This window comes from Ochotona curzoniae, unplaced genomic scaffold, assembly GCF_017591425.1.
Source record: "Ochotona curzoniae isolate NIBS_2020 unplaced genomic scaffold, NIBS_Ocur_1.0 contig_4064, whole genome shotgun sequence".
NCBI lineage: Eukaryota > Metazoa > Chordata > Mammalia > Lagomorpha > Ochotonidae > Ochotona > Ochotona curzoniae.
In genome coordinates this window covers 2,180,906-2,200,843 of record NW_024466107.1, presented here as the reverse complement: position 1 = coordinate 2,200,843, position 19,938 = coordinate 2,180,906, and the positions used below count along the sequence as shown (strand labels likewise).

At 52.2% G+C, this 19,938-nt stretch overlaps 2 protein-coding genes across 4 annotated transcripts in view; one reads left to right on the top strand and one right to left on the bottom strand.

The window, feature by feature from the left end:
* Window positions 1–16,478, bottom strand: part of LYRM4 (LYR motif containing 4) — a 103,445-nt gene extending 86,967 nt beyond the window's left edge. For both annotated transcript variants that reach the window (XM_040984029.1, XM_040984030.1), the window contains exon 1: window positions 16,211–16,478. In XM_040984029.1, coding sequence (XP_040839963.1) covers window positions 16,211–16,296 — 86 coding nt within the window. In that variant the 5' untranslated portion in view covers window positions 16,297–16,478. The remainder of the gene's footprint in view (window positions 1–16,210) is intronic.
* Window positions 16,479–17,012: 534 nt separating this feature from the next.
* Window positions 17,013–19,938, top strand: part of FARS2 (phenylalanyl-tRNA synthetase 2, mitochondrial) — a 323,779-nt gene continuing 320,853 nt past the window's right edge. For both annotated transcript variants that reach the window (XM_040984028.1, XM_040984027.1), the window contains exon 1: window positions 17,013–17,147. The gene's annotated coding sequence lies outside the window, so the exon portion shown is untranslated. The remainder of the gene's footprint in view (window positions 17,148–19,938) is intronic.

Sequence of the window (19,938 nt, the reverse complement as noted above, 5' to 3'; positions counted from 1 at the left end):
CAAAAGGTCCAGGTGGGCATGTGGGCTGACAATTCAGTGGTTGCTTAGAATGATGACTTCCAACACCAGACTGTCCAGTTTGTCCCACCTCCGAACCAGCTTTGTGCTGGTGCACCTTCTGGGAGGCGCTGTGACAGTGTAAGTGCTTGGATCCCTGCCCCACACCTGCTAGACCCATTCCTTCTACCCTGGACAAACCTGGCTGTTGTGGGCTTTTGGGGATTGGGACCACTGGATGCATCATCTCTACTGACCTGTGTCTCCAGCTTTTACATAAAATGCATGCAGTACCAGCACTGTTCTTAGCCTCACTCGCCCAGCCTCTGATCTAGTTCCGTTACAGTGCCTGGAAAAGCAGCAGCAGACGGCGGCCAAGTGCTTGTGCCCTTACGTCCACATGGAGACTGGATGGAGTTCCAGCTCCTGGCTTCAGCCTGGCCCACCTGCAAACATTGTGGCCTTTAGGGCAGTGAACCACTGGACAGATCTCTCACCCCCTCTCTCTTGTAACTTTGACTTTCAAATAAACAGATAACTCAAAATGGCTCTGAGCTCTATGTAAACTTAATGGCAATACATTTATCACATCTCTGAACTGAGCCGCAGAGTCTGGAAAGCCTTTCTCCCACTGGAGAGCTTGAATGATCAAGAATCCTGCCCAGGCTAAACTTAAGTGATATAAAGCATATAATGGTAACCATAGGAAACAGGAACCACAGTGCCATGCCTGTTTTGACCAGGTGCCGCACTGCCTTGAGACAAAGTCGGCTTGGCTGTTGGTCATTGCCTGCTCCTTCCACGTAGGTTAAAACATTTCCATGTGTTACAAAACTTATTTTCATAAAATCTAGCAGGTGCTTGTGGGCTAAGGATTTAATTTTAAAGACCATGAAGACATTAAGAGCAAAAGAAATTGAACAGATGTGCATTTACAAATGCTACAACTGTTTGGTATGCCACTTGTCTTCATATTAATGCTAAGAACATGAACTTGACAAGTGGTATTCATCTGCCAAACACAAAGCAAACATACACACGACAGGTCAAACCAGAAATGTTGTCTCAAACATAATCTGGCCGGTCATGGACTTGGCCCACTCAAGGAGCCATTTGGCTGCTGTGGGCATAGCATGGCGGCCTGCTCATGGGGGCCTGGAGGAGTGGGCTTGTGGGAGGCCTGAGGGATGGTGTGTGTGTGAGGGGTCACGTCCAGGCAGGCAGAGCAAGCCTACGGATTTCCCCACGTGCGTGGCCTGTGGAACGGACAGGGAAGGCGGTAAGGACATGCATGGGAGGGAAGAGCTCTGAGGGACTACGTTGCAGGCGAGGGATGACATCTGACGGACTTCCATCCACAAGGACACTGCACTTGCAGGTAAGCAGGGGTGGAGACTGGGCAGAGAACCTCGGGTACCACAGCAGAGGAAGCAGAGCACAACCAATTGGTCAACTGCCGCAACCACGTGTTGACAGCAAATGCCTGGGTGAATGAAGAACCCGGGGGGCTGTGGCAGCAAATGGGCCTTGGGAGGGTTTCCTCCTCGGATCAGGGAGATCGACAGCACTTCAGAACTATCAAAACCATTTGAGTAGAACCCTTGGAGCACACGCCACATCGGGATGCTGGGACGACAGCGGGAGGCTGTTCCCCATCCCTGGGCACTGAGGCAGCTGGGAGGCTGGGTGTGACTTCTGCTCTAATTTTCCCCTTTCCCCCAGTTACAGGGGGAAGATGGGGGAAATTCTGTAAACAATAGTCTCATCCACTTTCCTCTAGTCCTCGATTCATTCTACCCTGGTCAACTATGTAAACATCACCAAAAATAAAAAGGTAAAATTATGGAAAAAAAATCTGATGACTAGTATGGACCTAACTTCCCTTTTCCCTTGTAGGACTTGGGCACACAGGGTCCCACTGTGGCTGAGGGAAGCTGGACCCGGCTGTGTCTGCAGCCTCACGTGCCTGCGGCCTGGGCAGCACAGGCCGTGCAATCCGCCTGGCAAGACACAGGGCTCCTAAAGGCAGCTTACTTCTGGACTCTTCTGAGCTCACCCGTTAGAAAACACGGACAGACAGACAGACGAGGGAGGGCCAGGACACTTCAGGGCAGCGCAGAGAAGTACAACAGAGGAAGCTACTGCGTGCTAATAAAGCCTTTCACACCCCCCACATTCCCTTAGGTCCAGCAACGGCTGCCCTTGGATGCCAACTCTAAGTGTGGAAATTCCAGGTGGCAAGCAGTAAAATGCCAAGATTTACTCTCTGCCACTTAGATTCAGCCACAAAACTCCAAGAATCAGAAGTCTAAAGCGTATTTTCATTTTGACTTGCATGAACTCCTATGAGCGGGTCTGAATCCAAGGCTAACTTCCCAACATAAAGCATACGTAGGGGCTTGGTGCCTTAAATGCACTGGGATACCATATGGGCGTCAGTTCTAATCCCGGCAGCTCCACTTCCCATCCTGGGAGAGAAGTTGAGGATGGCCTAAAGCCTTGGGACTTTGCACTCATGGGAGACCTGGAGGAGGTTCCAGGCTCCTGGCTTCGGTTCAGCGCTGCTCTGACTGTTGAGGCCACTTGGGGAGTGAATCATCGGATTCACTGGTCTTTGTCTCTGTCTCTTCTCCTCCCTGTATATCTGATTTTGTAATAAAAATAAATAAATCTTTAAAAAAATTCATAGAATGAGAAGGTATTTGGTTTCAATACTGTTTGTGATTCCATGGCCCAATAAGCCCTGGCCTGAATGTGCAAACACAGTGGGTACTGAGGAATCATTTTCGGGTAGGCCTGATTAATTTAAACGAGCTCCATCTTAATTACCTACCACAAAATTAGAATTGTCCACCTTGTAGTCGGTGTCATACACAGGTGATAGGTCACTTGGATTGTGCTTTCTCTTTTTAAGATGTTATTTGAAAGGTAGAGTGAAAGAAAGAGCGATAGGGAGAAGAGATAGAAAGTAGAGAGAGAAAGAAAAAGAGAGAGAGAGCACGCTCTTCCATTTGCTGGTTCACTCCTCAAGTGGTCACTGTGGCCCAGGCTGAGCCAGGTCAAAGCCAGGAGCCTAGAACTCCACCCTGGTCTCCCACATGGGTGCAGCGGCCCAAATACTTGGGCCCCCATCATGAATGTGTCGTCACCAAGGGCCACGGGACCCTGTGCTCTCAGGGCGTGCCCAGCGTGCGGAGGTCCACCTGGGAGGCAGGACTCCTGTCCTCCACGAGCAAGGCAGTTTCATGCACACGACCAACAGAGTGATGTGGCAGATCTGCTTCGCTGTGTTTTGAAGAGCAGACACATCTGTCACACGGACTTGCCCTTCTCAGCAGGCGCCATGTGAAAACTCTAGTACTGAGAGAGGACACCGGAGGAAACCTGACGCTCTGTTCCCCAGGCACGCGTTCCTAGGAAAATCTGCATGTTAAGCAGGGAAGAAACTTGGAGCAAGGGGAGATGGAGTCACCTGTGCTCATTCGCATGCCTGCCTCCTCACCCCACGGCCTTCATTCCAGGCTGGAAAATGCCCATCCGCAGTCTCCTGCCCAGGGAGCAGCACCCTGGTGGCTCTGAGCCGGTCCAGGGGCCAACATGGTGAAGCCTTGTGTTGCAGAGCACACAGTGACCCTCCAGTCTGCAAGAACGGGCGTGGGTGCCCCACACGGGGCTGCAGTCCGCAAGAACAGGCGCGGGTGCCTCACATGGGGCTGCAGTGTGCAAGAACGGGCGAGAGTGCCCCACACGGGGCTGCAGTCCGCAAGAACGGGTGCGGGTGCCCCACACGGGGCTGCAGTCCGCAAGAACAGGCGCGGGTGCCTCACATGGGGCTGCAGTCCGCAAGAACAGGCGTGGGTGCCCCACACGGGGCTGCAGTCAACAAACGGGGGCGGATGCCCCACACGGTGCTCTAGCTGCCATTTACCAGAGGGCCTGGTTCCAGTCTCCACATCTAATCCACCTTCCTGCTGATGCATACCATGGCAGGCAAGCAGGTAGGCAGCTCAAGCACTGAGGTCACTTTTGGGGCATCTGGATGGGATTCCTGGCTCTCGGGTTTGGCCTGGCCCAACCTGGGCTGTTGCAGGCTTCTGGTAGGGGAGGTGAACCAGTGCATGGAAGATCTCTCTTTCAAATAAAAAGGAAACAAAGACTTCACAACAATGGCTTTGTAAGCAGCAGGCACTTCACTTTTCCTCCCTGATCTTCTATTCCATCAGATGGCCAAGGACTTGTTGCTGTCAGTCACAGCCTGCGTTTTTCCACACATTCCCAGCCCTTTTCCCAAATGCTTCCCTACCGTATGGAACCTAGAGCTGCTCTGTGGGGTGGCTCCTGACGGTGGGAGTCTCCCCAGGGCTGGTCTGTGGGGTGACTCCTGACGGTGGGTGTCTCCCCAGGGCTGGTCTGTGGGGTGGCTCCTGACGGTGGGTGTCTCCCCAGAGCTGGTCTGTGGGGTGACTCCTGACGGTGGGTGTCTCCCCAGGGCTGGTCTGTGGGGTGGCTCCTGACGGTGGGTGTCTCCCCAGAGCTGGTCTGTGGGGTGACTCCTGACGGTGGGTGTCTCCCCAGGGCTGGTCTGTGGGGTGGCTCCTGACGGTGGGTGTCTCCCCAGGGCTGCCATTTCACCCTTGGACTCCCTGTCACGCTGCTCTCTGCAGCGCCGTCCTAAGTTGCCCTTTCAATCCTCTACTGACCACAGCCCCCTGCCAAGGAAGGGTGGTCAGAGGACATGAGCTGCATGCCGTACCTATCATGGGGCTTTAAAACATAAAATTAAGGTTCTCATTGTTGGAGAAGACTGTTCAACACTGCTTTATATTAAGGCTGGCACTGTGGCACAGTGGTGGCTGTTCTTTGTGATCCTGGCAGTCCACATCAGGTACCAGTTTGAGTCCTGGCTACTCCACTTGCAATTCGGTTCCCTGCTAATGCACGAGCGAGTGCAGTGCATGATGGTCCAGGTGCTTGGTCCCCTGCCATATGTGGAAGACCTGGATGGAGTTCCTGTCTCCTCTCTTCTCCCTGCAACTCTGCCTTTGACATTAACAGCTGTTTTGCTTGTTCCTTCCTATTTGAGAGGCAGAGTAAAGGATCTTCCCTGAGATGAACCCCTAGTGTGCACACAGCCCCAGGGAAGTCCCAGGGTGTTCGTCTGTCCACTCCCACACTCATCCAACCAAGCTCTGGCCAGCCACTGGCTACTGACATGCAAACAAACAAGGTATATGGCTTCACCTAGTGCATGGTATTGGCAGCATGTCATGAACCATCTTAACAACAGGAACACGTATGCAGTGCTCGGGAACAGAGGAAGGGGAGAGCAATCCAGCCCGGAGCTCTGGTCTCTCCAGGCGCTGACCTCTGAAAGCTGACCAGGGAAGCCACTCTGCAAAGGCATGCCCAACCCAGGCTCAGAATTCACCCCAAACCCCAACATTTCCACACGAATACAAACAGTGCACACAAAGGGAATGAGGAAAACTTGGGACCAAGGAGAGATTTCTGGGGAAAGCCGAGTTGCCAAGGAAGAGATGACCTCTTTTTTAACATGTAGATCTGAACATACTTATATTCAATTGCTATACTGAAGAAGAAGGGAAATTTAGAAAATTTTGGATGTAGTATTATAGCTTGCAAGCAAAATTCAGTCTCCAGAATTTACAAGGTCCAATTTCTGTTCCTATCTGCCCACCCCTCCTCTGCCGACACCCCATCTTCCTGGCCCTATCCCTGGGCCTTGAGCTCCTGCTTCCCACTGTGCACACCACACTCCAGCACTGACAGCAGGCCTGGGCTCGCTGGATGCTTCTTGTATTCATGACAGGGGCTGACCTTTGTATGTGGTAGGTGCTCTGTAACTAGTGAATTAAAATGGGTTATTACTATTATTTTTTGAAGATATACTTCTCATTTTTTTTTTTATTGGAAACATGGGGTCACAAAGAGAGGAGATAGCAGAAGAAATCTTTCATCTGCTGGCTCACCCCTTAAATGGCTACAATGGCGAGAGCTGGGCTGGTCCAAGGCTAGGAGCCAACAGCCTCTTCCAGGTCTCCCATGTGGGTGCAGAAGTGCCAGGACTTGAGCCATCCTCTGCTGCTCTCCCAGCAGGGAGCTGGATGGGAAAAGGAGTAGCTGGGACACGAACCAGTGCCCACATATGTCAGTGCTGTATGCAGACCTGAAATTGGTCATTAAAATTCACACAAGAACCTGTGGCCCAATGTGAATGTCAGATTTCTATTTCAACAGGAATAAAATAAAAATAATTACCTACATTTGGCTGGAAGAGCTACAAACTCCAGTCGACCCAAACTCATAGTCACCATTTTGTTTTAACTCAACAAGCAATTGTAGGTTATAATTTTATGTTTTGCCTCCTAATTACATATTTGCTCCTTTTTGCTATGCATTCACTAACCATTACAACAAGCTGTTAATATTAAATAGGCCCAGAAATAATTTATATAATTGGCAAGTACTTACTAGCATACATACTGTTACATTTCTTTCAATGCACACCATGGGAAATCACGGAGGCAGGTGAGGTTTGCTGGAGGACCGCAGTGGTTTAGGGACGGATGTGTACTTCTGAAGCATGCCCAGGAAATGCCCAACAGGAAAAGAGGGGTTTGTGGGCCAGGCTAAGGAAAACACAAAGAGGAATCCTCCTGGTGCAGGTGCCCAGGTTCCCTCCTAGCGAAGTCCCTAGGGAAGGTGTGAGAAGGGCGAGCTGACAGAGGGGGTCTGCTGGGTCAGAGGTGGAGAGGAGAGCCATCTGCGGCTGGGAGCAGGCCAGGAGGGAGGGACTGGGGCCGTGTTGAAGGCTGAACACAGGCAAACCGGCCATGAAGGCATGCAAAGCAGAAGCAGTGTGGCACCCCACACTCGGGGCGGCTGAGGGTGGACCAGCATACACCTCTCAACCAGCACATGCTGGGTGGCCCCAGCTCTTTCAGGATGATGATGTGGGAGGCCCTGGGAGCACTGCCCCATTCACAGCAGCTCCACCCAGGATGGTGGTCCCCAAGAGCAGGTGGAATGGGCAGGGTGGACAGCTCACTTCAGCAGGCGTCCTCAAGGAAGATTGCGAGTGGACTGTGGGCCGCCACTGTCCTCAGAGCAACACAGTCGTGGGGAGAGGACCTCTGAGGACTCGCCCAGGCCGCATGGGTTCTGCTGAGTGGCTCTCCACCTTACGGCAATAACCTTTCTCAGCACCTGCTTGTCTTCATGATCACTCTCCAAATCCTGCCTCCTCGCTCTCCTTCCCCATCCATGTTTTTGGGTGGGGAGGCATGGAGGAGGGAACTCTCTCAGGACTACAATTTTGCAAAAATACGATTTGTCATTAACACTTCTCCTGCCCCACCTACTGACAGTTTCCAAAATGGCACATATCCAAGTCAATTTACTTCCAACTCCTGAAACTGCATCCTTGGTGATAATGCTGCCTTAGGGCATTAACCACACAGCAAAAACTACAGTTACTTAAGAAATCTAAACAGAATAGTGGCTAGGGGCAGCATCAATTCCAATATCAAGTGTGAAGTTACTAAGTGTGTGTTTTGCCCTCTGTCTTGGAATGTGACCACATGGACAACTTGGCCACCTGGGAGGGGGAAGCTTCAAAATTAAGATATCCCTGGGGACACTACTGGACAGCCCTTCAACACACACCCTCAGCAGCACCACATTCAGTGCGGTTTTAGCTTTGGGAGCGAGGTTAGGAAAAGGACTGCCAGAAAAAATGGAAATACTTAAGGGATAGTGACTTAAGAGATTCAAATCTGGCCACACTCTGGAACCAAAGGTGCACTCGGCTCTCTGCGTGTGTACCGTCGAGGCAGCCAGGCAAATACAAACCACAAGTGTGGCGGGCAGGGAGGGGGAAATGGGCGGTACAGACACTGGGTACAGCTCATTAAGCTGAGCTGGAGACACACCATACTATTCTGGAGTTGTCAGTTTCAAGTCCCGGCTGCTCCACTTCTGGCCCAGCTCCCCGTAAATGAACCTGGAGAGCAGTGGAGGATGGACAACTCATGTGAGAGACCTCTGGCTCCTGGCTTAGGACCGGCGCAGCTCTGGCAGTTGTGGCCATCGGAGGAGTGAACCAGTGCATAGATCTCTGTGTTTCCTCTATTACAGAGAAGGCGGCAGCCACCGCAGCTAACTCTTTTGTTGGTGAGATACGCTGACACGCCAAGATGCACAGCACTGACCTGACTCAGGAATACTGGGGATTCTAATAGGGACCTTCATCTTCTTTGGTAAGGCCATAAAATAAGATTATTTCCACCTAAATCAGAAAGCTCCAAGCACTCCCAACTGTATTGCCACTACCTCCGTTTGTAAGTGCTTCATAAATCACGGAGCCTTCACACACAAATCCTCTCATTTATAATTTGCTACCCTACTTAGGTGTTTTATTAGAGCCTGTATTACAGCCAAAGCCGTGGGGAGAGTTAAAAAATATGAATATGTGAACATGATCAGAGTTCTCTCCCCAGGAATTCCAAATGGCACAGGGACCGGCACAGGGACCGATTCCGCTGGTTGCCTGTCTGCCTTGCCACACCTGACCAGGCCCTCTGACAGCCACTTGGCTTTCGCTGGTTCAGTCATGAGTCTGAGACGTTCTGACCGGAGGTACTCAGCAGGCTGGCTTCCAATCCCCGCTCCTGGCCATGGTTCCCGCTCACTTGCACACGTTCAAGACTCTGAGATCAGAAGACATGTTGACCAGAAGAAATTTCTATTAGTTTCTAGTATTCTCTCAATGTATTCTTCTCAAGGCTGGAAAATGGAATGGGGAGGTGGAAATAGGCTTGCTAACCTTCTCCTCTGTTCTTAGAGAGCAGGATGAAAAAATAGAGGGTATGTTAAAGAATAAATTATTTAATTAAAAAAAAATCAATCCTGGGTTCCATCTTAGTCCTGTGGGCTGGAAGGGTTCCAGGAAACAATTCCTTGTGATGGTAATTCTACATCTGAACATAGCCAAGGTGGAGGAAGATGAGCCTAGCCAGTAAGCGACAAGTGCGTCAGAGGGAGGTTATAGTAGGACTCAGCAGGTGCCATCACAAATGCAACTTATCTGATGCCCAGCCGTGTGGCACCAACGCTGAGGTCATTGCAGGGACGGACAAAACCACACACCGACCTTGGCCTCCTGGATCAAGCAGAGAAAACACGACTCAGTGACAAGACAAGTGAGATCCTACGATGGGTGACGTGGTTGTGTGAAGCGCACAGGGCTGGGATGTGGGGACCAGGCAGGAAAGACAGAGGGACTGCGTGCGCATGGGCAGGAAGTGTAGGCGTGGCGAGGATCTGGCACTTGACTTCCAAAGCAATGAGACGCAATCATGTTTTTGTTTTCCCTCCTTTTTCTCCTTCTCTGGAAGGATTTTTACTAAGAGAATGGGGTGAGGTTGGGAGAAGTGGAAAGTAAATAGGAAGAAAGCCAATCGAGGGAGGCACACCACACTAACCACCAAGAGAGAAGGATGGCTGGGAGAGACAGGGTGGGTTCTGGAGCCCTTGGTAAAGTTTTGGGTTCAGGATTAAATTTCTGATCGTTACAGGGTCTCTTTGATTTGGAAAAATGATTGAACTCTGTCCTCCTAGAAGTCTCCTGGTCAGTGGATTTAGCCTGGTGCCTGGCACGCAGGACAGAAGCTACTGCATTGTAGAGAGCCGACTGGCAGGAGGGCGGGGTGCAGAGGGGATGGACAGCCATCTCGTGTATCCATGATCATCCTAGGTGAGAAGGGCTGGCTGGGCCAGGACGAGGTAGAGAGGATGAAGAGGAAGGGTGGGCCTGACAGGTGGCAGGCTGTGGGGGTGTGAGGACCAGGCAGGAGACCTGGACCAAACCAAGCTCCCTGCTTAGCAGGGCATGCAGGACATGCCCTTGGGAAGGGCCCCACAGGAAGTAGGTGAGTAGCAGGTCAGCTGCTTGAGAAAGGGGCCGGGGCATAGGAGCATAGTGTATGGGCGCTGGTTCGTGTCCTGGCTGCCCCACTTCCTCTCCAGCTTCCTGATGGCTTGGGAAAGCAGCACAAGATGGCCCAAGGGAAAGCAGCACAAGATGGCCCAAGTGTATGGGGTCCCTGTGGGTGCCATGGGAGACCAGAAGCCAGCTACTGGCTTTGGCTTTGGCTTGGCCCAGCCCATGCTGTTGCAGCCATGTGGGGGGTGAACCAGCAGAGGGAAGACTCTTCCTCTGTCAGCCTGTGTTGTCAAGGGGGGTGGGCCTAAGAGTATGGGAAGGGATTACACAGGAGCAGTGGCCACAGGTGTGAAATGCTGAAAGGAAGTCACTTTTCTGCTCTGCTCATTACAGCTATTTCCAACAAGAATGCTTTGCATGGACAATTTGTATGATGACCCACCATGGTACACTGCAGAACAGATGCTGCAGATCGGGAACATTCTCCTTAGATATCACTGCGTTCCGTGGCCTCGAGCTGCCCCTGGCTGTCTTACATTCCGCACCTTTATTTTCTCTTTGCTTTGACTCTCACTCTTTTTTTATGACAATAATTATCTTGCTTTATTGTAAATATTTTTATGGATTTCCAAAAGGCTTTAGTGGACAAGGAAAAACAGTGCAACCCAAACACTCCCGTAAACTAAAACTGATAAATCAGCAGTGACACGTGTATCTAATGAGTTACGATAAATACTTCACTCACATTACAGTATAAAAAAGCAAAAGCGAAAACCAACCTTTCTTCATCCCCAAATTTAGTGTGTGAAATCCGATTTTCTCAATCTGACAATCTTATGTGTGTTCCTCTCTAATTGTACAGCTTTTATTTATGCTTCAAATTCATGTTATTTACCCTGGAAGAATTTAGTACCCACAAAAGAAAAGGATTTTCGGGACCCCCGCCCACCACATGCTCACGAGCTGGTCCTGATCCAGAAGCCTACACAGCGCCCGGCAGCACCCAGGGGTGCCTCTGGTGTGCTTGCGGGGGACGGCAGAGGGGTCAGAGACCACCGGCCTTTCTAATAAACTGTCACAGGCTGTGAATCTGACGCTTATTCAGAACAGACACCAAGACTTAACTTGGAAAGAACTCAGAACATTTAACAAAGCCACCCTTTCCTTTTATTTCCCCCTTCCTTTAATATGCTCTCATGTATCTCATAACATAAAAATGAAAGCAGTTTTCAAAGAGCTGTAAGATCTGTTGAACACGCCATGCTGAGCACAAACCAGATGTGGCTGGTTAACAGAGAATCCGATGCTCTCTTCACTCATGCACTCATGCATTAACATCATCGTTTCAAGTATTCAAAAGAGGCAAACGAGATTTTCTTTTAATCTGGGGGTAAATGTTCTATTACTACTTCCTAGAAACACAGCAGAGGAGGCCGGTGCTGTGGCAGAGAGGCCTAAGCCTCTGTCTGTGGCACTGGCATCCAAGGTGGGTGCTCCTATTAGTCTCAGCCGCCGTGTTTCTGATCCAGCTCCCTGCTTACGACCCGGCAACGCTTAAGGGCTGGCCCAACACCTTGGGATCCTGCACTCATGTGGGAGACCTGGAGGAGGCTCTTGGCTTCAGATCGGCTCAGCTCTGGCCATTGTGGCCATTTGGGGAGTGAACCACTGGATGGAAGGTCTCTCTCTCTCTCCCTCTGTCTCTCCTTCTCTCTGTAACTCTGCCTTTCAAATGAAAATAAATCTTAAAATGAGAGAAAGAAGTAATCCAGCGACATGGGTTTGGCATGAGGGGCAGTAGGTAGACACTGCTCCTGTCTCCGACACTGTGCTTCTCATCAATGCCTGGGAAGGCAGCTCATGACGGCCCGCGTCCTTGTGCCCGACAGCTACACGGGGGCTCCTGGCTTCAGCCTGGCCCAGCTCAAGCTTTTATAGCCACTGGCTGGCGGGGGGGGAGGGAGAGCAGGTCAATCAGAAGATGCGCGATCCCCCAATCTGGCATTCTGCCTTCCAAATATATAAACCAACACACTTACAAAATCCAAATGTAGAGATGAATATCCCAGTAAGCAGAGCGCATGTGCTGCTTACCAAGACGCTGTCCAGCCCAGGCAAGGTCCGCGCCCTCTGAACTGCAGGTGTTAGAACTGGCACAGGAACAGCTGGAGGGAATTCTCCCACTCACCTTCTGGTTAAAGGGAGGTGTTAGTCTGAGGATAGAATGGACATTTTCCAGGGCGAGGGTCGTTTGGATTGCATTTATTGAGACAAGGGGCAGGCGTAAGTAGAGGAACCATAGGGTAAGCTGCTGCCTGCAACATGGGCATCCTAACATGAGAAGGCTCATTTGCGTCTTGGGTGTTGCACTGGTGATCCAGCTCCCTGCTAACACCCTTGGGAAAGCAGGAGATGACACCAAGCACACTGGCCCTCGACACACACCTGGAAGACTGGCCCAGGCCCAGACATCTGAGGACGGAGTCAGTGCACCGCAGGACTCTCCCTCGCTATGCTGTTCTAATAAAGACACAATTCTTTACAAAGAACATGTCGGCCAGGGCTCAATGCGACATGCCAGCTGCAACCGCCTGCACCTGGCTCTTTCAGAGCGTGTCCTCAGGTCTTTCCTGCCTCTAACAAATGCATGTGCTGCCTGCATGGGGATCTGCGTGCCAGCCACAGTGCCCAGCACAATCCACCCATCACAGGGCCCGAAGCTCAGAGGAGCAACAGTGCTGGAGCACTCCATGCTGCCGACTCGCCTGCCCTGACAGGCAGAGTGACAGCTAAATGAAGAAAGCCCACAGATCTCCCACGTGGGTGCACTATCTGCTGCTGCTTTCCCAGGGTACACCGGCACAGAGCAGCCGGCCTTTGAATCTAACCAGGCTGAGGCCAGAGGCGGTGCACCATAATGCTGACCCCGACACGGGCCTTCTCCACCTGTGCCATGGCAGTGACAATCTGCATCTTACAACGAGGTGAAGTTTGAGTAGTGCGTGTCAAGTGCTTCGTTAGAGTACTGCCTAGCACAGCATGTGCACACAGCAGGTGGAAGTATTTTGAGTGGAAATTACTAGGAACAATATTTAGGATCATCAATCTTCAACATTACTACCATAGAGACTGATTTCAGATGCAATGAAAGCCCTGGAAGGCTACTGATTAGCTCAGATAAAAGTCAAGCTTTCTGTTCTTAGCCTGGCCCACAGGCCCTTTCCACCCCTGAATGGTTCGTAACTCTCCAGCCATACTCCTCTATCTGCTGCTTTCTGAGCCCGCATGGTGCTTCGGGCCTCTGGTCTAATACCACTCTCCGGGAAGTGGGGGAAGCCTTTCGGAGGCCCCACCTGTGCAGGCTTCCTTCATGGCTGTAAAAGCATGAACTCCACCTGTCTCTGGGTCCCCCACACGTCTGCCAAGCTCTAGATGAGAGCAGTGTCTCACGGAGACCACTTCCTTCTTGCTCCACGGCCTGATGTAGGAGTCGGCCAAGCAGGCCTTGCAGAAGGAAGGTTTTTAGATGCACCAGGTGTAAGAAAATATCAAGAATGTGAGGACCTGTTTGGGCAGAGGTTGGGTTCTGGAACAGGAAGAATTAGGAAAGCAATGTCCACAGAACGCCACAGCTGCACAGCTGCACAAGAGTGATACAAGTGTGCCTGAGAGAAGGGAAAATGTGCAACCAGCCTCGAGGCCCACGACCATGCGGTGCACATCGGAGACTGCACGTGGGAGTCGGAGTCTGCAGCAGCAGCCAGAGCCTTGGCCGTCCCGATGCAGCCCGCAGACCAGCTCCTGCAGGAAGTGGCCAAGCTCCATGACTGCTGCCCTCACACTGAAAGCTACCCACTTACACATTTGAAAGGGAGGGCCGGGGAGCCTTCCCCACCCCCCCAAACACCTGTAACTGCTGGCAACTGCGACCTGGGAATTCCAATGAGTTCTACCACGTGACTAGCAGCATCCACTGAACCTTGACTGAGCAGCTACTGCAGCTCGGGTGAGCAGTGGCAGGAAGCTGGACTTAGTAGCAGACCTGGGATTGCCACCCAGTCACTCTGAGACCAGGATGTGTGCAGCATCACCTTGCCTGCTGCCCCCAATACCCATCCCCACATCCAGGGCTGTGTGACTTTTCGACAGGTTACTTAACATCTCTGTGCCTTTGCTTCCTGAAGTGGGTCATATTAATCACACCTGAGAGAATTGTTGCCAAAAATCAATGTGGTACTAAAAGGCAGGGATATAAAAACCAGAGACAAACGGCTGCTGCCAGGGGAGAGGAGCCACAGGGCACTCCGTGGACTGTGTAAAGGACAAATCTTCTATTAAACATGAACTTCAGTATCCTAGGAAATGACACAAAAAGGATGTCGCCAATGTGGAAGACCTGGAAGCAGCTCCTGGCTCCAGCCTGACCTTGCGGCCCTTTGGGGAATGAACCAGCAAATGGAAAATCTCTCCCACTCTCATTTTATCTCTGGCTTTAAAAAGGGCTGGTGCGATGGCCTAGCGGCTAAAGTTCTCACCGTGAACGCACCAGGGTCCCATATGGTCGCCGGTTCTAATCCTGGCAGCTCCACTTCCCATCCAGCTCCCTGCCTGTGGCCTGGGAAAGCAGTCGAGGACGACCCAAAGCCTTGGGACCCTGCGCCTGTGTGGGAGACCCGGAAGAGCTCTGGGCTTCCGGCTTCAGACTGGCATAGTACCAGCCGTTGTGGCCACTTGGGGAGTGAATAATCGGATGGAAGATCTTTGTCTCTCCTCCTCTCTGTATATCTGACTTTGCAATAAAAATAAAGCTTTTTTTAAAAAGTAAGATTAAGAAAAGGTCCTTGCAGAATGTTTATCACAATGGGCAAATTTCAGAAAAGAAAGTGGAAAATGCCGGGGCTGAGTGACCTGTCAGGGCTCCATTCCCAGCCCCTGGCTATTCCACATCCCTAACAAAGTATCCTCCTCCAGACTGGGGTGAAACCCACAGACTTCCACTTTCCCCCCTATATATTTTTACAGCCAGGAGGCTGTAACTCCCTCAGGGTTTCCCACGTGGGTGGAAGGGGCCCTAGTACCTGGGCCATCTTCCTGCTGCTCTCCCAGAAGCATCAGCAGGCAGCTGTACTGGAAGCAGGCAGCTGGGGTTTGAAGGAGCAGCTGTTTGGCACGCTGGGGTTCAGGTGGTAGCTTAACACGCTGCAGCTTACCCTGCAGCGCAACACCAGCTGGTTCTACTTGCTCCCCTAACAGACTAGGCTACTAAGTACTTGGCCCCAGGCGTTTGGCTGATTGTTGCTAAAAGCTCTAAGCAGTGATTACCTCCTTCCGCAGCTCCCAAGGAAGGTTGTTTTTTTTTTTTTTTTTTTTTAAACCGCTTTATTGGGTGAGTAGGACCTCCTTACTGGCAGGGCTCTAGCTGCTGCTGTCAGATTTACACAAGGCGTGTGCTTCTCAGGTGGGTTTCTGCATCGGCTCCGCCCGGGGACCCAGTATTCATGTCTGACCCCCAGTGGGTAAGCTCAGCTGCAGGGATACCTACAGTGAGGTCTTGCTCTTAATTTCCGAGTCAGCCAGGATCAGGGATGAGGCTAGTGCACCCCGCCCCCACGAGACCGCTTCCCGTAACCATGGGGTGGGAAGTTAGAACTCAAGTTTGATTTCACTTGCAAGACAGCGATGCTTTCCTCTTCACTCCGCTCCCCGCTTTTCTCAAGCCCCCGTGTAGCATGGATTAAACAAGACCGCTAAGAACACGAAAGACGGTGCCCAGACCGGACACGTGCTAGCAAAGTGCGCGCTTCTACTGTCCACTTTCCGAGTTTCCACAGCCAAACTTTCATACCCCTGCGCTCTTCCAACAAAACAGCTCGCCGGAAAATGGAACGAAAGCACCAAACTTACTGAGAGGCAATCGCTGATGAGCCCAGCCCTACCAGAACGCTCCCCGGCTGTGCCTTTTCAAACACCAGGGAGACCGTGGTGCGGTAGGCAGGCAACGCCAAGTCGGCGGTCCTGACTTCCCCGACTGGCAGCGCGCACGTTGAGCCGGGGACACCTGACCCTGACCTTGTTCCCGGACACAAGCAGGGTTGGAAGCTCTTCCCCGGGACCGCGAAGGGCTCCCCAGACCACCACACCTGAGGGGAGTTGGGGGGTCAGAGCCCTCGGCGCGGACTCCCCCAGGGACTTGGGGAGACACCCACGGCCCCGGTTCTCCCGGGTCCCCGCGCCACCCCGCCGGGTCACCTGTAGTTGAAGGCGCTGAACTGTTTGCTCTCTCTCAGCATCGCCCGATACAGTTCTAACACTTGTGCGCGGCTGGAGGCTGCCATTTTGGATTAAGAAAATAATAAATAAACGGGTCCTTTCCGCCAAGGTTCCGAGTGGGAGGCGAGACACACAACTCCAGCCTGTGCAAGAACCACGGAGCTCAGGAAACGCAGCCAACGAGCTGTGCCAGCGGCCCGGGCCGGGCTTGGGCGCGCAGCGCCGGAGCGGGCGCTCGCCGCGTGTGAGAGCCTGGCGCGCAGGCAGGGCGGCGGGCAGCTAAGGGGGCGGCGACCGCGCTCCCGCCTCGCCGGGACGCTCGGGGCCGCTCCGGGAGTGGAGGCCTGGGGCCGCCCTGGCACCGAGCCCCGCTCCCCGGGGCCTCAGGTCGGCAGCGCGAGCCCCGAGGGCGTGCACCTCGGCCCCGGAGCGCCTTCGCGAACCGTGCGGCTGCGACGCGGCGACATCGGCGAGCCAGGGCGCTAGGCCCGGTCACGTTTTCTGGCGAGCGGAGGCCGCGTTGCCCCGGTAACCGAGCACTCGCCGCCCGGGCCACGCCCCCATGGGCTGAGGCTGCCCTCGTGGATGCCTGAGAGGCGGTGCCCATTTCTCGGGGATTTGGCTCGCCGCTCGCCGAGACTGCTTTTCCACGGTGTTCTCCGGAGGGGAGAACGCCTTGGGAGGGGCGCGGAGGGGACTGCTGGATGAGGGGCGGACTCCATGGCCGTCCGGCTCCGCTCAGGGCAGCCTGCTCAGGGGCCCTCCAGGCAAGGCCCGCTCTCTGTCAACATGGCAGCGCCCAGCTTGCGCGGATGCTTTTAGGTTGGGGTTATCCCCTTTCCTGGGCGAGGGAGCGCTCGAGCCGTGCTCCTGATTTCACATTTCAAGGCTCTAGGTTTCCTGCGGAAAATCGTGGGTGAGTGCCCGTCTCGTTGCCGCCTGGGGGGGGGGTGTGACGTGCGCCGTAGGTTGTGGTAACTAGTTTGCACGCGAACGTGTTATTATTTTTTCAAAACACTTCCTGGATGTTCCTGTAGGCTGCTTAAGCTTCTCATTTTCCCCCCAGCCTCGGGACTTAAGAGTCCTCAGGTTTTGTACTTTGCCATACCCCGCGGGCACTTGGGGCTGCGGGCACAGGTGGGCAGCCAGGCAGGCGTTCTGGGGAGTGGTGGGGGTCCCGACCGCGAAGACAGCAAGGGGGTCCTTCTTGTGGAGAAAAAGCAAGTCCCCAGTCCGCGAGTCTTGCTTGCAAACGCTAGTTTGAGTAGTTGTGTGTTTCAGGCGGCATCGGGTTTGTGGAGAAGTGACTGGGTCTTTTTCGGGACTCGTAGGGCAGAAGGCACCTGTGTGATCTCACCGTAGCCCAGCACATTTGCAAAGAAGCTTACTACTAGTGACGTTTTCAGGGGTGAACGGGATCTGAGCTGTAATTTTCACCCTCCTGCCTGAGTTCTTTACGTTTTCCGACACCTGCAAGTCTCAATATAGGCCACTTTATTTTCAAGCACCAGTATTGGAAAGACTTTAATAACCGTTTTCCCTGCTTGCCTTTCTTAAAGCATGCAAATCAGGGGAATTCACATTACTGTGGAGCAAGATCTCAGTTATTGTCTGTCAGGGTGATCCATTTTGGAGTGCTGGTGTTATTCAAAAAGCTGGCAACTGGGAAAGCTATATCCCTAATGTAGATTATAAATATAAACTTAACTATCATAGTGAGAGGCAAACACGTGAAAGTTAATTTTTTATCTTTTGCTTTTATCCAGAAGTTAAATTGGGCTAATTTTTTTTTTTTTTTAAAGCTGTGTTACTCAAGAGAGCTACGTAGATAGGTTTTCCATCTTTCCATTGAGTCCCCAGCAGTGATGGCTGGAGCTGAGTGGTCTGAAGCTGGGAACCTGGAGCTTCTTCCAGATTTTCCTCTTGGGCTGCAAGGCCCAAGGCCTGGAGCCATCCTGTGCCACTTCCTCAGTCCATTTTCATAGAGCCTGGTGGGAAGTGGAGCAGCCAGGACTTGAACCGGCAGTCATATGGGATGCCAGTGCCACAGGCAGAAGATGAGTGTTCTATCCCACCATACTAGCCTCTGGGAAAATTTTTTTAATATAGTTATTTAATTAACAATGAATTTAGTTATTATGCGTAATAACTCTAAATGGTTTAACTTTGATGGAAGTTTTCTGATTACACATCTGAAGTTTAAATTGTTTAAGCAGGGCCTTGTGCAGTAGCCTAGTGGCTAAAGTCCTTGCCTTCCCTGTGTTAAGATCCCATATGGGCGCTGGTTCTAATCCCAGCATGCTCATTTCCCATCCAGCTTCCTGCTGTGGCCTGGGAAATTAGTGGAGGATGGCCCAAAGCCTTGGGAACTTGCACCTGTGTGGGAGACCTGGCGGAGGCTCTGGGTTCCTGGCTTGGGATTGCCTCAGCTCTGTGTCTGTTGCGGCCACTTGGGGAGTGAGCCAGCAGACAGATCTTCCTCTCTGTCTCTCCCTTCTCTCTGTAAGTCTGCCTTTCAATAAAAATAAATCTAAAAAAAAAATTGTTTAGGTAGAGTCTGTTTAATAGAAGGCTAGGTTGAGGTTAAGAAAATGAGAACTTCCTCGTGTTAAATAAAATTGAAAGAGACTGAAGATTTTGGACTAGGCCTCTGTATTGGACCTGCACCTGAAAAGAAAGTGCTGGTGAAGCGTTGTTGGGTCCATGCTCGTGATGCTGGGCCGATGCTCAGAACGATAGCACGCCTTCAGAGACATGTCACGCCTGAAGCTGTACCCTGGGCGGTTGGGTCCAGCCAAGTGTGGACAAATCAGACGGCTCACATGGCAGTGTTTGTGTTGGGCTCTGCAGAATCCAGAAAGGGTATGGAGGCAGGATGACTATCACAGGAGGAGTTGGCTTTTACCTTGGAAAGGCTGGAGGGGAGACCCTGTGAGAGAATTTCGGAACTGCTGGGATGGCATAGCTGGAGAGGATGAGAACAGGAGGCCCATGGGAAGTGGAATTAAACTGAAGTCTATTTTGGCACCAACATTTAACATTTTTTTCAAAAAAAAACACTCCAGCTTATTCTAGTAGGAGTGCAGCTGTGTCCTGGTTGACATGTCCTGAATTTCTGCCATGGTTGTGGCTGAATGTGACCCAAGCCAGGAGCGAGGAGACCTGGCCTAGACCATCTGCCCGAGTGGCTGGGACCAACTCCAGGATTGTTACTGCGTCCCAGCAGGAAGCTGCATTGGAGAGCAGAGCTGGGACTGGAACCAGCCCCTCTCTGATGGGGGTGGCACCTGTTCCCACAGGCTCCCCTGCTGGGTCAGACAGCCTTCCCTCTGTATCTGCCCCTTTCCAATTTAGATACCTACCCATCACTTTCCCCCTTGTTTTCTTTTTCTTTTAAGATTTATTTATTGTGATTACAAAGTCAGATATACAGAGAGGAAGATCTTCCGTCCAATGATTCACTCCCCAAGTGACTGCAACAGCCAGTGCTGCACCAATCTGAAGCCAGGAGCCAGAAACCTCCTCCAGGTCTCCCACATGGGTGCAGGGTCCCAAGGCTTTGGGCCGTGCTCCACTGCTTTCCCAGGCTACAAGCAGAGAGCTGGATGGGAAATGGAGCTGCTGGGATTAGAACCAGCGCCCATATGGGATCCTGGCGCGCTCAAGGCAAGAACTTTAGCTGCTAGGCCATGGTGCTGGGCCCCTTT